The 21,878-nt window shown below is 40.5% G+C and overlaps 1 protein-coding gene across 1 annotated transcript in view; it reads right to left on the bottom strand.

Annotated features, from left to right (window-relative positions):
* The window catches only part of CUL4B (cullin 4B), a 117,516-nt gene extending 104,243 nt beyond the window's left edge, over positions 1-13,273 (bottom strand). The window contains exons 1-3 of the mRNA XM_030210525.1: positions 12,941-13,273; positions 12,182-12,568; positions 3,268-3,383 (exon numbers count right to left, since the gene is read on the bottom strand). Coding sequence (XP_030066385.1) covers positions 3,268-3,383; positions 12,182-12,568; positions 12,941-12,968 — 531 coding nt within the window. The 5' untranslated portion in view covers positions 12,969-13,273. The remainder of the gene's footprint in view (positions 1-3,267; positions 3,384-12,181; positions 12,569-12,940) is intronic.
* Positions 13,274-21,878: the final 8,605 nt, after the last annotated feature.

Below are 21,878 nucleotides of genomic sequence, written 5' to 3'. Positions count from 1 at the left end.
AGGGGGGGGGGGGGATTGCTGGCCTTTGGTCAAAAGGCCCCTATACCGTGCCAGCCCAAGCAAAAAACTAGAGGAAGCAACATTTGGGGGCACAGGAAACAATGTATTTATAAATAAAACTACCCGGTGCCAATAAGCCTGTATGGCTGGGCAAAACCACAAAGCATGAGAGAGGGTATTCTCTGCCATTCCACAAGCTCCACAATGCAAAGAAGCGGTGCACCGAGCATGAAATGCTTGAGTAATAATATGATACAAGCATTCCCTATATCTAGCATTATGTATAATTCGTGGAATAAGACGCAGCATGTCAAAGAGCATCTCCTCCCGCACTGGATGTCCCAATTCTGTCCTCTTCGCCACCACAGGGGCATAGGACCTCTTAGGGATCAACATAGTTAGTGCTTTATGAAAATAAGAAACCGACATACATGTCACCCGAGGGGATGTAAAACAAACAAACAAAAAAAGTCTGTAGCCATAATATGCTAAACATATATTTGTATATATGTTTAGCATATTATGTGCTTCTTTTATTACATAATTTATACGTATATTTGTAAAAAGATTTATTTTCAATTGGAAAACAACTTCTAATTATGTGTGTGAAGCCCATTGTCTCTCTACATTTTTAATGTAGCAAGCAATTTGCAGTACATTTAGTAAGGTCAATTAGGTCTTTCATTGAGGTTCTTATACAAAAATAGTCTTGTCCCCATTAATATATCTGCATTTGGCCCCTCAACTATATGGTAAGCTGTATTGTAGAAAAGAATTAGTATCATAGCAATGTGATTTGAATGTTCTAATTGTGTGCTTATTAGATATTCCATCATGATTATGCATACATCATATTATAGCTATTACTTGAATTTCAGTGCTGTTAAATTGTGTATATTTTTGATCCTTTTTCATGGTAGTTCTAGTATTAGGTTTCCATTTGCTGCCTTCAAGTTTTCCTCTTTCATTATATTTTTTGTTTACACTTTGTACATTTTCCTATTGTTATACTGTTAACAAAACGTTAAGTTTGATGTTCTAACTGTACCTACTGTACACCACCTTGGGTGAACCTCTTCATAAAAGCAGTTAAATCCCAATAAATAAATTTTTCCAGCACGTCAGTAATTTCTTATTAATTTTGGTTTCATTTAACATGTCTCTCTAGGCTTTTTTGTAATTTAGTAATTTATACGGACTAGAAGTTTTAAAATAATAAATAAAATCATTAAATGTGGATTTTTTTTTTTTCGCTAGTCATGAAATAGGTGTGACCTTTTTCTTGCTGGCAAGGTTTGTTTCAGGCTACTTTAACCCTGTTCAGCATATATTTTGTTTGCCCTTTGCATGTGCTAATTCACATACACAAATTCTGGCCGACATTCAGTGCTATCTAACCATCCAGGAAAGGCTGGCTAACCGCTAATATTCAAGCAGGAGATAGCCAGTTATCTCCGCTGAATATTAGCTCTTAGCAGCTAACCGGCTATATCACGCGAACAGAGCCGGCTGCCAGCAAATATTCAAGCTCTGGCCGGCTAAGTTTAGCAGCCAAACTGGACTGCCTAAATAGAAGTCCTATCTTTAGCTGCTATAAAAAAAAAAAAAAAAAACAACCTTAACTGGCCAATTAAGTTTGAGCCAGCCGAAAACCCCCGGATATTCAGTGATGGTCACTGGAAACAGCCTGGCATTGAATATCCGGGGTCGGTGCCGATTGCAGCATTTATGCAGGCTGCCTCCCACATTCTGAATATTGGGCTCATTGTTTCCTAAGTTTTCCTTACACTTTCTATTCATTTCGTCATGCTATTTTCATAGCTTTTCACCTGCACATTGTTATCCTTTCGCACATCACCATCCAATATCTTTATAAGCTAAATTACCAGTTTTCTCACCAACTTTACAATCTTATTAGTGCAATTTTTCACAGTATCCTTCACCACATTCACACTTTTCTCAGTTTTTTTTCAAATATTAGTATACATAAATGTTAATGTCCTACGTTTATATTCGTTTTTATGAGGACTCCTGATGAAGGTTCTGTATTGGGTCCACTACCAATCAAGTGCTGACTCTTTTTTATGGGATTGATTGAATGTTTTTGGGTCCATTTTAAATCAAGCATTATATGTACTTTTAATCAAGCACTGCATGCACTTTCTACAATTATTTGGTTATATTCATATTGATTAATTTGTTTGGTCATACCCACTATATTTGGTTTTATCCGAAAAGGAGCACAAGGGCCGTTCATAGCGTAAGGAAACACTTTCTGAACCAGGTTTGCCTAAGTCACATATAGGGGGATCGATTTTCCTCAACATAATTCTCAATACTATTTAAAATAAAAGACTGAGTTCCCACATATTTGCTGGTCAAAAATACCACTCAGCCATATACTTAAGCCTTGCTTTAGGGCAAAACCTGTCCTCAACTTTAGGAAATGACAGGAGAAATACTTCCTCAATAGCACTTGAAATTCTGAGTAACTGATTTCTTTTCTTACGCCTTTAGCAGAAGCGTTTTGTTTGGTCTCAGCCGCACGCTGAGAGCGTTACTGCATTCTGACGACTAGCACGATTTACATTCAACTCCGCACCGCAGCTGGATGTACCACCGTCTTTTCAATGTGTTGCAACATCTATATTGCATTTGTATACCACAGTGGTGTTGACTCCTGAGGCAAGCGGTTTTATCCATCAAAACATGGCCCTGCGTCACGTCCTGAATTGTTGCTTGGAAAGACTGAATCTGACACTGAACTGCCCACTGGAAGTCATTGTGTCTTTCCCTACTCCTTCCTTTGCATCTTGGATATGTCATAGGGGATCCTTTTTCTGTTTGTGTTAGATTAACTACTTGGTAATTCCGTTTTCATTTTCTTTTGTTTTTTTAACAATTACAAAGCATTAACATCTATAACAAGACTGATAAACCAAACATGCTTAACTGAAAAATATTTATGCACACCTTAGATTGTTAGTAAAATCTCTCAGCTCAGCTGTCTTGGATAATAAAGATCAGCTCTGGAATGGAAACCTGTTCTATGCACCTAAAGTGGAATATAAGTAATAAACTATAAATCTGTCAGCCGTCTTTCTGAAGCCTGATATGCTGGCACCAAACAGTGGTAATATTTGGTATCTGTACCTTATTAAAAAAACAAGTCTTCCAACTCAAGTGGTCAGAATACTTTACAGGATTAAAACCAAAAACAATAAGAATGACACTTAATATTTTCACAGAAAATGGCAGCTTACTGACCTGATATAGTTCTTCTAAGTTGTATTTGATTGATGTACTGTTCTGGATTGCTTCAACAGCTTCTTTCAGTTTTTGCCAGGTTTCATCTGTATAGTTTTCAGGCAATTTAGGTTTATCTAAGAGTTATACAAACAGGATGTACTATTTAAAGAGAGCAACCTCTTAATGCAAGAGCAAAATGCAAAGTGTGGCATTTTCATAAAGAAGCCAAAAAGCAGATGCAGACTCTCCCCTTCCAAACTATTTTACAGTCATAATTCTAGGTGTGGAGAAGTAGCTTAGTGATTAGAGAAGTGGGCTGACAACGAAAAAAGCCAGTTCAAATTCCATTCTTTGTGGTCATAGGCAAGTCACTGAGCCCTCCAGTGACTTGGGTACAAATCCTTGTGAGGATGGGAAACACCTAATGTACCTGAATGTAAGTCACCTTGAGCTACTACTGAAAAAGATGCGAGCTAAAAAAAAACCACAAACACCCGCATACAACCACTCCATGCTGTGGGATTATCAGGTGTCAGATTAGTTTATATGCCTTCCAAACACTGCAATGTGAATTCATAAGTTAGACCTGCTAAAAATTTTTATTTTATGTGGAGGTTTAGTAAATCAATTAAAAACATGAGATGGTAGACGGAATAAAAAAAAGGAGCAGAATCTTAAAAAATGTTAACAAGCAATCAAACTGCAATTACTTACTGAAGAAGGTGGCAACAATAATTAGCAATCAAGCTAGAAGTTATTCCTGGTGGATTTCTACAAAAAACTCTGCATATTACATTAAGATATAGTACCATCACTGCTTTTTTTCCCTAGTAGTAATTTAGCTTCAAAACAGAGATTCTTACTCAAAGATATAAAATTCAAAACGTTTTTGGTGCAGATTTTCTCCAGGGATACAGAAATTATTGAGCACCCTTAGCTAAGGCTTCATGTTTCCAGCTATAGAATCTAAGGGGCCCTCTGAGCTACAGGCAATGGTGATTTTCTTGCCACCAAGGGAGCAACTCAGCACGAATTCATGTTTCAGCTAAAGAGCCTTCATCGGGAGTCTGATTTCACAACCTCATCTCATAGAAAACCAATGCCACTGTGAACATGCCTTTACACCTTTGTTGAAGAAATGTTAAGTTTAAAGAACACCGTGCTTTCCCCAAACATACAAGATTGCAGGTTTCTTTTCACTCCAGTGTGTTTGGTGAAAGCGTGGTATTCTTTAAACTTAACATTTCTTCAACAAAGGTGTAAAGGCATGTTCTCAAGTGACACTGGTTTTCTATATGAGATTGTGAAATCAGACTCCTGATAAAAGCTCTTTAGCCGAAATACAAATTTGCCAAATCTAGATTTCTTGCCACTGCCATTATTTGCCAGAATACTACCATGTTCATGTTTGTTGCTACAAACAATTTTTCTTGGGCTCCACAGATTGCTAACCATCCAGAAGCCCTAACCATAACGCAGTAAGAAAAGCACTGCTCCCACCAACCATATCACATATGCACACATACATGCAACCCAAGACCTTTTACCTTAGGTCGTTCTCCCCTCCCTCCCTGTCTCATCATCCTCTTACCCCCTCAACAAGTCCATTCTTCTCCTACTCAATTTCCGACACTGTCCTTTCTTCTTATAATGTGGACCTTTCTCAAAGTGGCAAGTCAAATGGTGCTTGAAAGCCTCAGCACAGCACATCAACACCATGAGCCGGATTCAATAAATGGTGCCAAAAATCTGGCACCAATAAAATTTGGCACTCAAGGTGGGGGTGGGGAATGGTTGCCTTGTTTGCATTCTTTTGTCGCCATGTACTAGTTACAGTATGCCACTTTGCCTTTATAATGAGGAGATGGTGGTGGGGTTGTATTTGATATATGCTCTTCAAAATAAAATATATATAAAAAAAAATAATTGGCGCTCAATGCTATTCTATAAAGGACGCTTCGGGATGACAGCGGGCTTGATGGACCTTTGGTCTGAACCAGTATGGCAATACTTATGTACTTATGAGCACTTTCACCATGGTGTAAATACTGGCAAACAAATTGGATGCAGATTCCTGCTATTCCACAACACAGAGAACATCTTTTATGGATGCCCCTGACCAGCCCATTCCCCCCTTTTGAGTTGCACAGGATCCAATTTAGGCACCCATTGTTATAAAATAGTGCATAGCTAGACTGGAGCTCAAATCATAATTAGTGCCAAGTGCTTGTTAGCTCCCATAATTAAATCATTGGAGACCATTAACTAATTATTTTGGGTGCCGATCTGGGATTGGTACTCTTTATAGAATCCAGGGGCATATGCACCACGCTCTGCAAAAGCCCTCTGGTGCCGCTGTCTCCTTGCACCATAGGCTTTATAGCCACAGTACCCTACTCTTGCTAAATTTGGCACATAAACGGGTAAATTTTATACCCGTTCTGCATTGTGCAGAATTCTCCCAGGAGGGGAAAAAAGTGTTTCCAATACACAATTCAGAGAAAGTCCCAAGTTCATACCAGGATACCTGTGTTAACTTAAAAATGGTCTTATGCAAGAAGTGAAAAAAGAATGAAGGGCATACCGTAGCTCAATTCTTTCCGACCCCTCTGCATGTATATATGTAGTTGTATTGCTTCCGTTAGTACCGTCTGTGATCAGGAGGGGATAGAAGGGGCAATTTGAATACAGCGGTTGCACACATTGCTTTAGAAAGCATAATAAAATGAAATCAAATGTGATAATGTAACGAACCAACATATGTCACTGTCAGATTTCAAAGGATGCATTTTACATTTAAACCACAGGTTTGCTTCTGTTCCAGGAACAGGTGTTGCCATGCTTTTCTGCCACTAGAAAACCATACACACCGTAACCTGTAGTGTCAGTGATTCAATCACTTGGTGTCACTATACATAACAGCCAGGTTTCACAGTGTAACTTACAACAAAATGAAATACCCATCAGAATTACCAGTCTAGAAGAGATAGGGATGAGACGGCCAGAGGGAGAAGTATGGGATGCCTTGTGTGAAAAACTTGCTTCTTGAAATAACTTTCAGCTGTTTATGTGCACACACTCTCTCATGGGCAACTTGTCCAAATGGGTTAGTTTGCACATACCATGACAGAAATGAACTATAAAACTTGCATTGTGTCAAAGAAAGCTTCCCATCTGTAGAGGATGAGGGATGTGTCTGTGATGGGAGGGAATTCCTCCTCTCAATCTTCTCTTTGCTCATCCTCTAACAGCTATGTTTCAAGGTATCAACGTTTCTATGTCACAGCAGCTGAATCCCCCCCTCCCCATCGTAGAAATGAGTTAAGTCACATTTTTGTTAAAACCTTTAGTGCAAAAATGAGCCAGATCAGACTAATGTGCCTCTTCACCGGTTTTCCTCCCATGTTATATATAGTCTTGTCCAATTACATTTTGGAAGGTTATTTTGCCTCCAGAGAAACGACTAGACTTTTTCAGACCCTTATGTGTAATTTCTTTCCAAAATGGAATCCAATCGGAGGAAAGGATTGTGAGCAGTGGGGTTCCTCAGGGGTCAGAGCAGTGGGGTTCCTCAGGGGTCAATGCTGAGGCCCATTTTGTTTAATATATTTGTGAGAGATATTGCTGAAGGGTTGGAAGGAAAGGTTTGCCTTTTTGCGGATGACATGAAGCAGAGTGGATACCCTGGAGGGAGTAGAAACGATGAGAAGGGATCTCCAAAAGTTAGAAAAATGGTCGAGGGCCTGGCACTAATAAAGATTTTGTAATTTATAGAACAGGAGTACTGTTTGTTGTTAATGTTTTAGGTACCTCCTATTATATATATATCCCCTATTAGGATTAAGAAGTTAAAATTTAATGCCAAGAAGTACAGAGTGATGGTTTTGGGGTGTAGAAACCCAAAAGAGAGATACCGAATAGGAGGGGAGAGATTAGTAAGCTCAACTCAGGACAGAGACCTTGGGGTGTTGGTGTCAGAGGATATGAAGGTGAAGAAACAATGTAACAAGGCGACGGCCGTGGCCAGAAGGATGCTAGGCTGCATAGAGGGGTATAACCAGCAGAAGAAAGGAGGTGTTGATGCCCCTCTACAAGTCGTTGGTGAGGACCCATTAGGAGTATTGTGTTCAGTTTTGGAGGCCATATCTTGCTAAAGATGTAAAAAGACTGGAAGCGGTGCAAAGAAAAGCTACAAAAATGGTATGAGATTTGCCGTACGAGGAGAAACTTGCAGACCTGAACACGTATACCTTAGAGGAGAGGAGAAACAGGGGTGACATGATACAGACATTCAAATATTTGAAAGGTATTAATCTGCAAATGAACCTTTTCCGGAGACGGGAAGGTGGTAGAACTAGAGGACATGAATTAAGGTTGAAGGGGGGCAGACTCAGGAGTAACGTCAGGAAGTATTTTTTCACAGAGAGGGTGGAATGGAATGCCCTCCTGCGGGAGGTGGTGGAGATGAAAACGGTAATGGGATGCAAACATGCGTGGGATAAACACAAAGGAATCCTGTTTAGAAGAAATTGATCTATGGAATCTTTGCGGAGATTGGATGGCGACGCCGGTATTTGGAGAGAAAATCCAGTGCAGGGTGGACTTCTACGGTCTGTGCCCTGATCATGACTAAATACATATGGATGGGCTGGAGTGTAAATTTTAAGGGGCTTTGACGTTAGCTTCAGAACTTTTAGTACAGGAACAGTGCTGGGCATACTTTTACGGTCTGTGCCCTGAGAAAGACAGGGACAAATCAAACTCGGGTATACATATAAAATGAGTTTATCTTGGTGGGCAGACTGGATAGACCGTTCAGGTCTTTATCTGTCATCACTTACTATGTTACTATGCCTTTGCATTGGGATTAATTTCTTTTTATTCTTCCCACGTTTCTTATGATACAACATGCAAACTAAAATAAAACTAATTTTGAATTTATGTATGGTATGTGAAATAGAAACCAAACTCCTAGATTCTTTAACACAATTGACTGGCTCAAGAGTCTGGTGCTTAAATAACTGGGTAACAAGAAGAGCACCCTGCAAAGTAATCTGGACAACTGAATTTGGGGATTCTGACCTATATAAAAGATTCAAAGGGTTTTTGAGTTCAGTCTTCACCATACACATCTGTGGAAACTCATCATGCCACAAGCAAAACAAATTTCAGAAGATGTACAAATAAAAAAAAAAAAAAAAAAAGAAGTTGGTCCTGGAAGCCTGCTTATCAAAATTAACTTCATTTCTGAACACTGGGGCTCCATCCATCCACTGCCAGTCTACAAATATAGAAGTTGTAGACTACAGTTACTCTACCCACAGATGGCCATCTTGCCAAGATCACCCCAAGAGCAAACTAGAAGTAATTCAAGAAATCTCACAGAGGAAAGATCAGAAGCCTCTCTCACTGGAGTTGATAAGAGGGCTCATTTGTTAAATGTGAAAAAACTGAATGCAAATGCTATTCATAGAATAGCTAGGAAAACACTACTCCTTTCTGAAAAGCATACTGTTGCTTATCTCAGATTCACCAAAGAAAATTTTAATGACCCACAAGACTTCTTGAATTATGTCTTTAAATTTAACTCTCTGGTCACGGTAACAAATATTCTGTTTGTGAAAAACCAGGGAATGCCATCTGAGTAGGAGCTCAGCAAGACAACCCGAAACAGAGTGGCTGAAGAGATTTCATATTTTGGATTGGCCAAGTCAAATTCCCAACCCAAACCCTAATAAAACATTATGACAAGATCTGAAGTGAACTGATCATACAGCGAAGTCCTCAAATGTCAGAACTGAAACAGCTCTTTATGGCAGAATGGCCAAAATTCCTCAAGAGTGACGCAAGACTGAGCAATAAGTACAAGCAGCATTTAGCCGATACTATTGATGCTCAAAATGGAAGGGGCAGAGGGGCACCAGTTGCTGAATTAAAGACTTTCATATTTATTCTTGTACAGCAAAAGTATTGTTCAAAGTATATCCTTTTGGGCCAAATTATTTAATCAAGTTGTTATATTTCTCTTAGTAATTATGTTTTCAGCATAAATTGTGCTAAAATACAGACCACATTAGGAGGTACAGACTCATCACACTATAATCTCAATCATATTATTTTGTAATACATAAGTATTGCCATACTGGGAAAGACCAAAGGTCCATCAAGCCCAGCATCCTGTTTCCAACAGTGGCCAATCCAGGTCACAAATACCTGGCACAAAAAAGTATAAAACATTCTATACTGCTTATCCCAGAAATAATGGATTTTCCCCAAGTCCATTTAATAATATTCCCTCTTATTTGTTTTAAAAATATTTCCATGCAATTCATTGAGTGTCCGCTGGTCTTTGAATTTTTTGAATGAGAGGGGAAAAAAAAAAAAAAAAGAAACCCATGATTCACCTCCACCCGCTCCACACCACTCAGGATTTTCTAGACCTCAAATCATATTCTCCCCCCTCAGCTGCCTCTTTTCCAAGCTGAAAAGCCCTAACCCTCTTTAGCCTTTCTTCATATGGGAGCAGTTCCATCCTCTCATCATTTTGGTCGCTCTTCTTTGAACCTTTCTAATTCCTCTATCTGAGGTACAGCGAGCAGAATTGAACACTCAAGGTGAAGTTGCGCCATGGAGCGATAGAGGCATTATAATAATTTTTGGTCTATTTTGCATACCTCTCCTAATAATTCCTAGTATCCTGTTTGCTTTTTTCAGTTGCAAGACAAGAAAAGGAACACACAAAATGTAACCCCCATAGAAATGGCTGAAAATAAGACTATGACGACTTATGAGGTAGCTGGGCAGGAAGTTCTGTAAACTTGCCAATGCAGAACGCTTACAGGATGGTGTGGGGTCTGCACCACTTCTACATGCAATTCTATGGCCTTGTGATGTAGAGGTGTTTTCTGCACAAGAATGCTACAGGAATCTACAGGTAGGACAATGATTATCTAGTTTTAGTCTAAGTCCTTTGAGATGGAGATGTTAATTTTCATTCTTGACCTATGAATCAGGCATAAAAAGAGCAAGTGATTAAAGTACATTCCACTAAAATTTTCCACATAGTGTTCTGTAATATTCAGAAATTGATCCATGTTTGTAACATATTGGATCTGAAAATTGTCAGGCCTTTGATAACTTGTAAATGTCATGTTAACAGAACACAAACTATTTTACATAGTGGATACAATTTTGCTACCACAGACTTGCGACACTGCAAGATTTCCACAGTACAGGCAACCTTGGGAAAAGGACAGAGCAGAGTGTGTCTCAGCTCTTAATCAGGCCCCACTAGCTTCCAACTGCCCTATGGATTCAGTTTAAAATTGTACCTTTAACTTTTAAGTCATGGTGAGAGTACGACCAACATATGTGATAGGGGGAACTGCAAATGATTGTTAAAAACCTATGTTCACATCTGATGAAGTAGCTAAAACCCAAGTCTAAGAGAAGGTCCAATTACAAAATATTCTTTTACACATACTGTGCTGGTTTGGTGAAATTCCTTACCTCCGGATCTAAGGGCCACAATGAGGGTGGCTACAGGTTTTAATAAAAGGATACTGTGAATCAAAATAGTAGCACACTCATTCATTAAACAATGAGGGGCAAAAAAAAAACCTCATACTACTGTCAAAACGGACCACAAAAACAGCTAGTCTTGTGGTCCGGTTTGACATACCGTTGTTGGCCACAGTAGTATGAGGTTTTTTTTCCTCCTTGTTTAATAAATGAGTGCGCTACTATTTTGACTCAGTATCCTTTTGTGGTTTTCACATATATATATATATATTTTTTTTACAGTGAAATTTGATCTGTGGATTTTTCACTACATGTTTTTGTAAACAAAATGACAGGCACAACTGTTTGATTTGAGACCACATGAGGATTATCTGATTATGAGCAGAAGGGAGGTTAAGAACCATACTTGGTGGAAAAGAAATTAAAGTTGGGTGGTAAGGAATATGCAGTGAATATGTACTCTTTTATACGAGATGAGTAATTTGATAAATTACATTTGTATTTTGTAGGAACTGCTTCGTCAAGAATTTCCTTAAAAATTGCAGATCATCAAGTAGGAAATTAACTTCTCTTAAGTATTACTAAAGAATATTACTCTCCTATCATGGGGTTGAAACTGGCTACATACTATCCCCATTAGTAAAAGGAGTGAACATTGTTGTATTCAGCAAGACATACAAACTGTCATTCTGGACCAGACCGCAGGTTCACCTAGCCAAGTCTACTTCTAACAGTTGCCTAGACAGATCATAATTATCTGGCAGAATGCCAAAAAGAAGATTCTGGGCTACCTATTCTCTGGGTAAGCAGCATCTTTCCCCAAGTCTACCTCAACACCAAGTTTTGGGAACAAATTCCTAGAGGTAAAATCCATATTTTACCACCAAGTTGCTTCTACCATGTCAAACGTACATAATTTGGGTCTTGTGTGTATTGCCACAACTTTCCCTTCTTTTCTTGTAATATAAGAAGTGCTGTGGAAAGATTTGAATAATCCTTGAAATAACAGTGAATGTTACTATATTCCACTATATATACTACATTAAAAAAGTTACAGGTCTTATTTAGATAAGTTATGGATTTCCATGTACTACAAAATTTAAAACAACTGTGATCCAACTGGCAAGCCCCAAAAAGGCAAGTCAATACAACCTTAGACCAAAAAGATTCTTCTGTACTTGCACAGAAGATACTATGTTACTATAAACATTTACGTCAAATGCAGTCCTGTCAAGAAACCTCCAAGATATGTAACTTTTAGAAACTGCAAATTTAGAAGACATGCTTATTTTTTTCACACTAAATCGATCGTTTCAGTTTTATATACACTGGCATGTGTATATTGAAAGCAAAGAGAAAAAAATCTTGGGAAACGAACAGGAGACCTATGCTAACCACAGCAACACATTACCTTTAAAGTTCTTAATCACTAACTTCTTGGCAGAGCCTGGTTTGCTGTTGGCGAAACTAGACACGGTGGAAGCTTTGGTGAGTCCATTGGCATGGTGTCCAACAGCAATGGGAGAGATTAAAAGGCTTTTATTCTTAATCTGCTGAGAAGTAGAGGACTCCTCGGCCATTTTCACATCGAGTCCTATAAAATCCAACGAATCCTCGAACCTCAGCTTCTTCTGGATGTGGTTGGAGGAGGAGGTTGAGGAAGAAGAGTTGGTTTTGGGAGAGGATATGGGATCAAAGTCTTCCTTGTCCGTATTGTTTAACTTTCTCTTTTTAGATGTGCTGTTACCATCGGAAGCTTGCCTGACCTCCTGAACTGAGGAATTTGGGGGAGATAAACCTGTCGGAAACATGAAAACACAAAACAAAACAAATAGTCTTATCAATCTTAATCAATAGGTTTGCCTCTCGTCTTGTTATGTACTTGACGTCCTTTTTTCCCCAACCACCCCCGAGATTTAAACAGGGGAAGAATTCAACTCCACCACTTTCTTCTCCGGAATTCTTGTTATTGTCAAGACCAAAGATGGCTTCACTTCCTCTCTCAAGGCATCTTGGGAGCGGCCCGTGAAGCGAACGTAAAGCTGCGGCCAGTAGAAGACGCTGGCCCTAGGGTCCCAGCCAGCCCGGAGACCGAGCCCCACCACCCCGCAGGAATTACAACTTTTCAACGAGTTTTAATACGGGCCTCAGTTTCCGCACTCTGACCAACCGGAAGTGCTTTGGGCTAGTTCTTTCATAATGCCCGATCTTCAGCGGCTTCATTCGTGCCTCCTCACCCCGCACCCAGCTGATTGGTGGAGAGGCGCGGGCCGGCTTGTTTATAACGTCATGATTGGTGGGCGGTGCTTAAGGCGGCTTGGACGCATGCTGGATTGAAGCTGTCGCCGGCCGTGTTGTAGCGCACGGCCATAAGTAATGCCTCAAGAGTGCTGGCATATTACCCAGAGCGATGATAGAGCCGTTTAGCCGATTTTAGGCGAATAAATGGGGTACGCCGTGCACCCGTTGTGTGCGTGAGCCTCGTATAGAGCATTTTCACTGTTTCTTTATTAGAGCTGAAGTTATAAAGGTAAAACTTGCTGAACTATGACATCACACTATCAACAGATCGCAGCTGGTTACATTTAATGTAAATCATGTGCGTTGCTTAATTTAATGCTATTTTAAACTGAACTGTATAGTAAATATATATATTTTAAATCTTGCAAAAATAACAACTATGTATGTGCGCCTCACCGTTTAACTGGGGAAAAGATATGGCTTAATCGATAACAGATATGGCATTTTTCTAAACAGATAAACGTCCATAATTTCATGGTTATGCAGGGCAGATCTCTAAAAATAGCCATTTTCTTTAAAGTCTGATGGGTATACCGTTTCCACACTCAATGCGTACGTGAGCACCACCACTTCACTTTGCCTTCACTTTGTTCAAGGAGAGATTACTGATGATTTAGCTGTTCTGTTTGAAAAGTTGGTTCCTAGCTTTCCATGTCAAGTTTATGACAATACTGACTGTTACTGCATTAGGCTTTGGTGTAGCTTTAAGACTGAGCAAAACTCAATTTATATTTTACTCCAGAACACTATGAAAACAATTTTAAAATGCTATTAATGAAGCAGTGTTCTGTGTGTGTCAGTACACGCTTATAACATTCCATGCAGGGTTGATATATAAAGTTATGAGTATTCAAGCTTGTATCTGAGTAACTTTAGCCCTGCTGAGCAGAAGTGTTCTTGGAGACAGGGTTAGGGTGGTGTTTCTTTCTATTTTTGCTAGCATCTTTAAATTCTTCGTGTCCTCTGTCAGCAGGACTATCAGATGACATACCTTTATTACTCTTGCACTCTCTAGTAATATCTAAAATTGTACTCAACCAATGTTCTACTTAGGTTCCACCTATGCTGTAAACCACACTGAACCCAGAACAGGGGATACAGCAGTATATAAGATCTGTTCTGAATTAAAGTGTTGATTTGCAATGTGACATTTGTTTTTTGCTATTTTTTTTTTACTTCGGTTTACATTCCTGGTATTTGCAGAATATAAGTAGTGAATAACATAACTTCTGAAAATATATGCAATGTAAATTTGAAACCAAAAGCACATATTACTTTTCATTTTGAAAATGCTCAGGTACCTGCACTGGGAAAAGCATATACATACAATCCATTATAAAATTATCCATGCTATAGCTACAATAAAAAGATGACACACTGCTTAAGGCAGGGACTAGATATATTTTAGTTAGGGCTTCTCTGTAAATATAACATTGTTTAATATGCAAAGCCAAATGATGCAGCTTTAGGAAAGTGATATTCTAGCTTACAGGGTCGTTCTTCCATTAGGCCAACTAAGTAATCACTGCTGATGGACCAACAGTAGTTCCCTGTTGCCATGCATGTGAAATATGAAGTAATTTATATTGTTCCATTGTACACTAAATACAGGTTTCCCAGACTAGCTTGTTGCCTTACTTATCACACACTAACCACCCCATGTGGAATTTTATATCACTGCAGCAGAATTTAGTGATGATTCCTGATCCTTCAGCAATAGAACTGAAGTCTCTCACACACTTGGACTATCCATGGGGAGATATTACACTAAAACATGTGACCTTTATCTGCCATAATTTTCTATGGAAGACATAATCATAGTCAACAAACTGGAAAAGATCTGTGTTCATACCAATACTGAAGAAACAAGATCCAACTGACTGTGGAAGTTATCACACAATTGTTCTAATCTCACATGCCATCAAGATTCAAGATCATTTAGTGTGGCCTACAACTATTCCTGGAACAAGAACTATGTGAAGTTCAAGCAGGATCCAGAAATGAGACATTATCACAGATTTGAAATGGATCTTTGAAAAGACAAAAGAATACAAGATGGCATCAAATATGGAAGCTCTATTTGAGCTCCACTGAAGGCCAGAAGTGAAATCTACCCAGTGCCACTTTTCCATTATGGGGAAGAAGAGGAAGGGAGTTAAGAGCCCCCCCCCCCCCCAACTGACTCCATTCCGGCTAGCAGGCAGCTTACTTTGGAGGTATGCGGGGCACGACCTGATGCAGCAAAAATGGCAGTGTGCGAGTTTAGCAGACCACAGTGTAGATTAGGTGTTTCATTGAGGCCTGTGTTGACGGTTCCCCAGCAACCCAGAAGTGCTGCATGCAGAGGGGAACAGTTCTGTGGTTAGGCCAGATCAGTGTAGACATCACATTCTCAAAAGGGGGGGGGGGGGGGGAGAAAGGGAGACTCCCTATGGCTGCTTCCTCTTCCGGTGTAAAGGGTAGTGCAACAACCTCCCCAGGTGCAATTTTGACCCCTGCTGATGATCCTGGTGAGAGTGGTCTTGAAGGTCTGTAAGCTGGTGTGCTGGAGATGAGAAAACAGACTGTCATTACGTTAGTCGCTCTGGGAAGCAATCCAGGGTATGACCGTTTCTCACCAGAGTTTGGTGAGTGACTTTAAAGTTCTCAAAAGGGTTCAGAATGAGCAGGTTTGATCCCTGGAACAATACTCCTCCAGGACTGAATCCATTGATCCGAAGTGTTTGTCTCTGCAAGAGGGAACTGTAGCTTTAATGAAAGATGAGGAATATTTGCACTGCAAGTTTGAATTCCTAGAAAATCAAATTGAGGAAGAATAATTTGAGGTTCATAAGTATTTCCTTTGTATATCACTGGGGACCTGCTCTGAGCTGTTATGAGCTGAAGATCTTTGTTGAATATATCCCTATGAGGCACTATAGGCAGCTGCCTTTGTGGAGTGTTGATTGATTCATTTTTACTTTCTTTTTTTTAAATTAGTCGCTGAAGCAGGCAGAAGCTGAAACATGTTGGGCTAATGGACTAACAAAACGTGATTTGGATTTAGTATTTCCATTGATAATAGGGTTGTTTTGAACTGTTAGACATTTGGAAACTTGAAAACTGGCTCTCTGTTGCCGCTCTGTCTGTGCTATCATGTACTGCAGACAGAAATTGAAAACGCTTGTTACATTCAAATGCATAACTATACCACGTGAACAATTCCCAAAGTTCGTTGTTAAGTGCAACAAAAAAATGGAAAAATGAGGATATTATGAAGGACTGGATAAATGCATGTTTTCGTGCTCACTCAGGTGGGTTTAAAAAAAAAAAAATCATTGTTAAGATTCGACTCCAAGACAACCCACAAGTTTGACTCAGTTAAGAAAATGTTGAATGCTTTTGGAGCCTATATTGCATTAATCCCTGGTGGACTAATTGCAAGCTACAGCCTCTTGCCATAGCTGTTAACCATGCATTTAAATGTCTTGTAAGGAAGGAATAGGATAAATGGATGCACGAGTACACACAAATTTACTCCTTCAGGGAAACAGAAACGTGCTACCTATGTAGAAGTCTGGGCTGCTGAATTGACACCGCATGGCAGGCAGTGAAACCACATTAGATTATGAACAGATTTCAAAAATCAGGTTTTCTTGGAGAACAGACTTTGCATGATTCTAGTGATGAGGAGGAACACACATTCAATGATACGAAGTGGAGGCATTTGCTGCAGAACATTCCAACAACATTGATGATGATGATAATATAGACTTTGAAGGTTTTCCTTCCAGCGATGAACAAGATCATGTTTGAGACGCTATGAAGTATTGATGCTATAAACGTATCTTTTAATAAGATCTATTTGGTAATATACCTTTATAAGGAGGCAATGAACAGATCAGTAGCAAAAAAACCCCTTCCAAATGGTCTATAGGGACTTTACTAAATGCTTCATGTAATAAAAGTATTTTTTGTTATCATTTTGGGAGTTGTTTGGGGGGGGGGGGGGGGGGGAGTTCTATATAAAGAATGCTTCCTCCGCATGGACCTTTAAATGTAATGACTTGTATAACCCACAGTGGGTAGTCACGGTAAGTAAATACTTGCATAACCCATGGTTATATTTGCAAAACTACAGTACTTAAGTCACTTGAATGAAACTTTTTGTGGGTCTCATTCATATATTCCTGACTTAATGATGTAAACACAGCAGAGACGTCAGAAATTTCAGGCTTTAAATCCAGAACTCTGCCTCTTGGAGTGAATTATGTTGAAATTTCCTTGTACATATTTGATAACTTTTCAGGGTAAATCAAGTGCAGGGATTAATCTCTGTTTACAAACATTTGACTTTTCCAAACTATTAAAGTTGGACAGTGAAGAAGCAAGACCGGAAGAAAACTGATGCCTTCAAATTATGGATTGGAGAAGAATACAGTGTATATTGTGGACTGCCAGAAGAACAAATCAATCGGTATTGGAGGAAATTAAACTTAAGCTTTCCTTCGAAGTTCAAATGAGATTAGTAGAAAGATAAACATCATGCTTGGAAAGAGTGAACGTCATCGCAAAAGATAGATACCATAACACAGCTATGGATGATACTCTTATTTAGCTGCCTTACTGGAGACTGCACATAGTTCAGAGCAACTATCCAGAGGGTCACCATGAGTTGACACCACCTCAATGGTACTTAACAACAACAACTTATTTCACTTTGGAAACCCAATGCCCCTTTACCCCAGGAACATTCCTACCTATCAGCAATTCAAGAAGTGTGTCAAAACTTGGCTTTTTGCCCAAGCCTCTGGCTAGTTTATGCTGTACTGTAACTGAAGAGAGTAGGCATATGGCAAGTTTCCACAGTTATAGACAGGCAGCTATCTGTCTTATTCTGTAGAAATGGAGAAGGATAACTTGCTGTATTGGTTTTATGGCATAAACACTTATGTCCATTGACTTGGGTTGGAGGTCTTCTTTCCTGTTTTTAAAAATAGTACTAACTTTGTTAACCGCTGTGATACAAGATGTTGAAAGGCAATCTGGTAAATTTTCCAAAAATAAACATTTTTGTGGGTGTCACCAAGGGCTTTGCTATGCATGAATATGTTATGGTATAAGCCAATCATCAGAATTAAATGTGTAGCATGATGTTGTGTTGGATCAGATACATATATATATACACCAATATATTTGTGCAGCTTTTAAATATATATATTTGACACTGCAGCAGAGAAAATAGTTTCACTTCAAGCCCCTCTCTCCCCATCCCTTTTTCTGGGAACTTCTGATAGCAGGGATAGTTAATTACAAACACTTAACAAAGACAAAAGAGAGATAACTCTCTCTGCCCTCCCACCTAAAAAGACTGAACAAAAGCTTGACTAAGGTGGGTACCTGGACGCTCATCAGGACATCTCTGAAAACCAAAGACCCAAGAGACCGAAAGTCTGGAGAACCCATTGAAGACAAAGACTTCAGAGGGGAAACCATAAACAGGACATTTGCTTGTCAAAGGTATACCTGCCCCTCCCATCAGCTTTCAGACATGTGCAGAAAGAAGGACTTGTAGTCTGTTCACATGACCACATTATATTAACCATAATGCCTTGCAAAATATCCAGGACATGCACACACCATGCTTCTCTGCTAACATTATAAAAGGCCTGGAAACAGCCCAGCTCGCTCTCTTGGGACCTGCCTCCTCTTGGGACCTGCTGCTCTCTTTGGGGTCCGCTGATGCCTTGCTCCTGAAACATGTGCTCATCGATCAGCTGGACCACAGCATGCTTGTAACAAGGACTTGTAAGTAACATAACTTTTGATCTAGACCTGCTACTTTGCCTTACTTAAGCACAGATTATCTGTAAAGATCTCTTAAAACCTACCTCTCGTGTGCAATTGTATATTAAATCAACCTTTTTGAAGCTAAAAATACGGTCTCTTTGTGTTCTGAGTATATGGTATCTTTTATATAAACTTAATTTATTTAATCTATTGCAATTATCACCTTTGGTGATTGGTGGAGAAATTAATATCCTAAAACTTATAAATACAGCACCTGCTCTTAAATTATAAACAGTAGCGAGTGCTCTCTAGAGCTCTTTCCCCCAAGATAAATCATTTCTTGTAACAAATACACAGGATTTAGAGGAAGTGACGTCACGGACCTGAATGGCTGCCTAGGGATCTAGCTCCGACGCCACCCTCTGTAATTGAGCTATAATAGCGCTCCTCAGCTTGTCAAACGGGCTAAATTTGGCAACATAACGTTCCCCGTGGGGTGTGGAACATAAAGAGAAAGTCCCCGTCGAAACAGATGGCGACGGCTCGGAAGGAGAGTGATCGTACCGTAGAGAAGCCAGCGCTCCGGACCACGCGACGCCATGTGCTCTCATCTGCACCCGCCTCTCATTCAGACTCGGATTCAGCTCCCTCGCTGTGTGAGTCGAGTAAATCATCTGGTAAGCGGAGCCTGCCCAAAGATTTGGCGAGATTTCTATCGGAGATCCGCAAAGAAATCAAAGCATCAAAGGAGGAAATCCTGGAAAAGATGGACGTGCTGAGCGTGGATCTCCGGGAGATGGGAGGCCGCGTGGAAGACTTGGAGGTGAGAGTTGACGAGAACGCCGAAAAGTTGATTGATACTGAGACTCGTCTGGCTAAGGTACTTGCATCGCATGCTGAAATGCAACTTAAATTAGATGACTTGGAAAATCGAGGGCGCCGCAATAATTTGCGGTTTCGCGGAGTTCCGGAAGCGGGGGAACAAGAAGATGTTGGCGCCATTGTAAAGTTGCTTTGTAGCAAGCTGATAGACTCTCTGGACATTACCTTTGAACGCGCACACAGAGCATTAGGAAGACGGTCGGATAACAGGCCACGAGATATAGTGGTCTGTTTTTCCACTTTCACCATAAAGGAGCAGGTGTTGCAGAAAGCGCGCCAAGTACAGCATATTGAGTATAACGACGCGCAAATTACAGTCTTCCAGGATCTGTCGGCACACACCTTGGCACTGAGGAGAGGGATGAAGCCAGCATTGGAAGCCCTAACGAAACATAAAATTCCTTACAGATGGGCTTTCCCCTTTGCCCTTTGCTTCACCACGGGAGGGCATTTGTATCGAGCCCGGTCCCTGGAGGAAGTGTGGAAGACCTTACGATCCGAGGGGCTGGTAACCACAGATGGCCCACCAGCGGAACTGGATCCGACAACGAGAGCCAAGCTGCAAAAATGGCAGCGTGTCCAGGGCAAGGTGAAAAAGACTCGGACAGGCACCTGAATTGACAGTATGATCCTGTACGGTGATCTATAGATGAGAGTCGTGTTAACCTGTTTATGTTGAACATAATTATATAATTAAGAGTGAAGGGGGAAGGAAAATATGAAAGGTATGAAAGGAGAAGTGGGAAAAGGGCGATTTATTTTCATATGGGGGAGGGTTTTGTAATACAGAGGAGAGAACACAGAGGGATGAGTAGGGGTAAGGATGGGGAGGGGGCGGAGGGAGGGATTCTGGGTAGCTGATTGGGTTAATGGGTTCTTCCTTTCACATTCCTAGACGGGGGATTAAAATCCTCGCTAGTGGAATTAGGGGAGGGAGGGGGAGGGGGGAGGGAGTATAGGGGGGGGTGGGGGGGTCTTCTATCAGGTAATGTATGTGTTACGGGGTAAAGAAGGGAGGATGAAGAGTTATACTATCTGCGGAAGGTTCAGTGAAGGAGAGATGGGGGTTTGGGTATATGAGGGTCTGAGTGTTAATCTTGCTTTGTTTTATAGGAGTGATATATTGAGTAAGCTTAATGTCTGATTTCAAAGTGCTTACATATAATGTCAAAGGGCTTAATTCTCCATACAAGCGCCACGCCCTTCAGCGTGAGCTACGCTTAATGTGCCCGAAGGTGGTGTTTTTACAGGAAACGCACATGTTACCAAAGCATGAGGGCTTATTGGCTTCCAAAATGTATCCGGGAGTATACTGTGCCTCTGACGTTAAAGGGGGGAAAAAAAGAGGAGTTGCTATCCTGTTTCATAGGGATGTTCACATACAGGTTCTCCATATGAAGAGAGACACAGCAGGGCGTTTCCTCTTTCTGCATGTGCAGCTTGAGAGGGAGGAGTTTACTTTGGCCAATATTTACGCCCCTAATGAACACCAGGAAAGGTTTTTTAAGTACCTTCACAGGGAATTGCAACTTTTCTCCCGGGGGAGGGTGTTCATGGCGGGAGACTTCAATGCAACCATGCAACCTGGACTGGATAGGTCGGCTCCTCCTGCTAAAGCTGATTATAACATTTCACGGGCTTTACGGAATTTAGTAGAAGAAATGGGTCTGTGTGACTGGTGGCGACTATGTCACCCGAGAGGCAGAGACTACACTTTCTATTCTCAAGCACACCTGTCTTACTCTAGACTAGATTATGTATTCCTAGACAAGACTCTTTCGGACGGGGGAGGGGAATCCGCCATTGGCCATATTACAATTTCAGACCATGCCCCGGCATGGGTTGTCGTTCCCTCTTTAGAGGGGGAGCGAAGAGACCTCAGGTGGTCATTTAACAATTGCTTATTGCAGGATCCTCAGATTGTGGCGGGTTTCCTTCCGGTCTTGAAGGAGTACTTTGAGATCAATATGGACTCAGGGCCATCCTTGAGCACGGTATGGGATGCTTTTAAAGCGGTGGCACGAGGACATTTTATTAAGTGTGCTAGTCACAAAAGCAGGACCCACAGAGAGCGCCTGCTGAAATGTATGGCGCAAATTGGAGACCTAGAAATAAAATACAGGGCATCTGGTCGGGTGGCAGACTACCGCAAGCTG

Source organism: Microcaecilia unicolor, chromosome 7, assembly GCF_901765095.1.
Source record: "Microcaecilia unicolor chromosome 7, aMicUni1.1, whole genome shotgun sequence".
Classification (NCBI taxonomy): Eukaryota; Metazoa; Chordata; class Amphibia; order Gymnophiona; family Siphonopidae; genus Microcaecilia; species Microcaecilia unicolor.
Note: the sequence above shows the minus strand (reverse complement) of the source record. Positions and strands in the feature narration are given on the sequence as shown.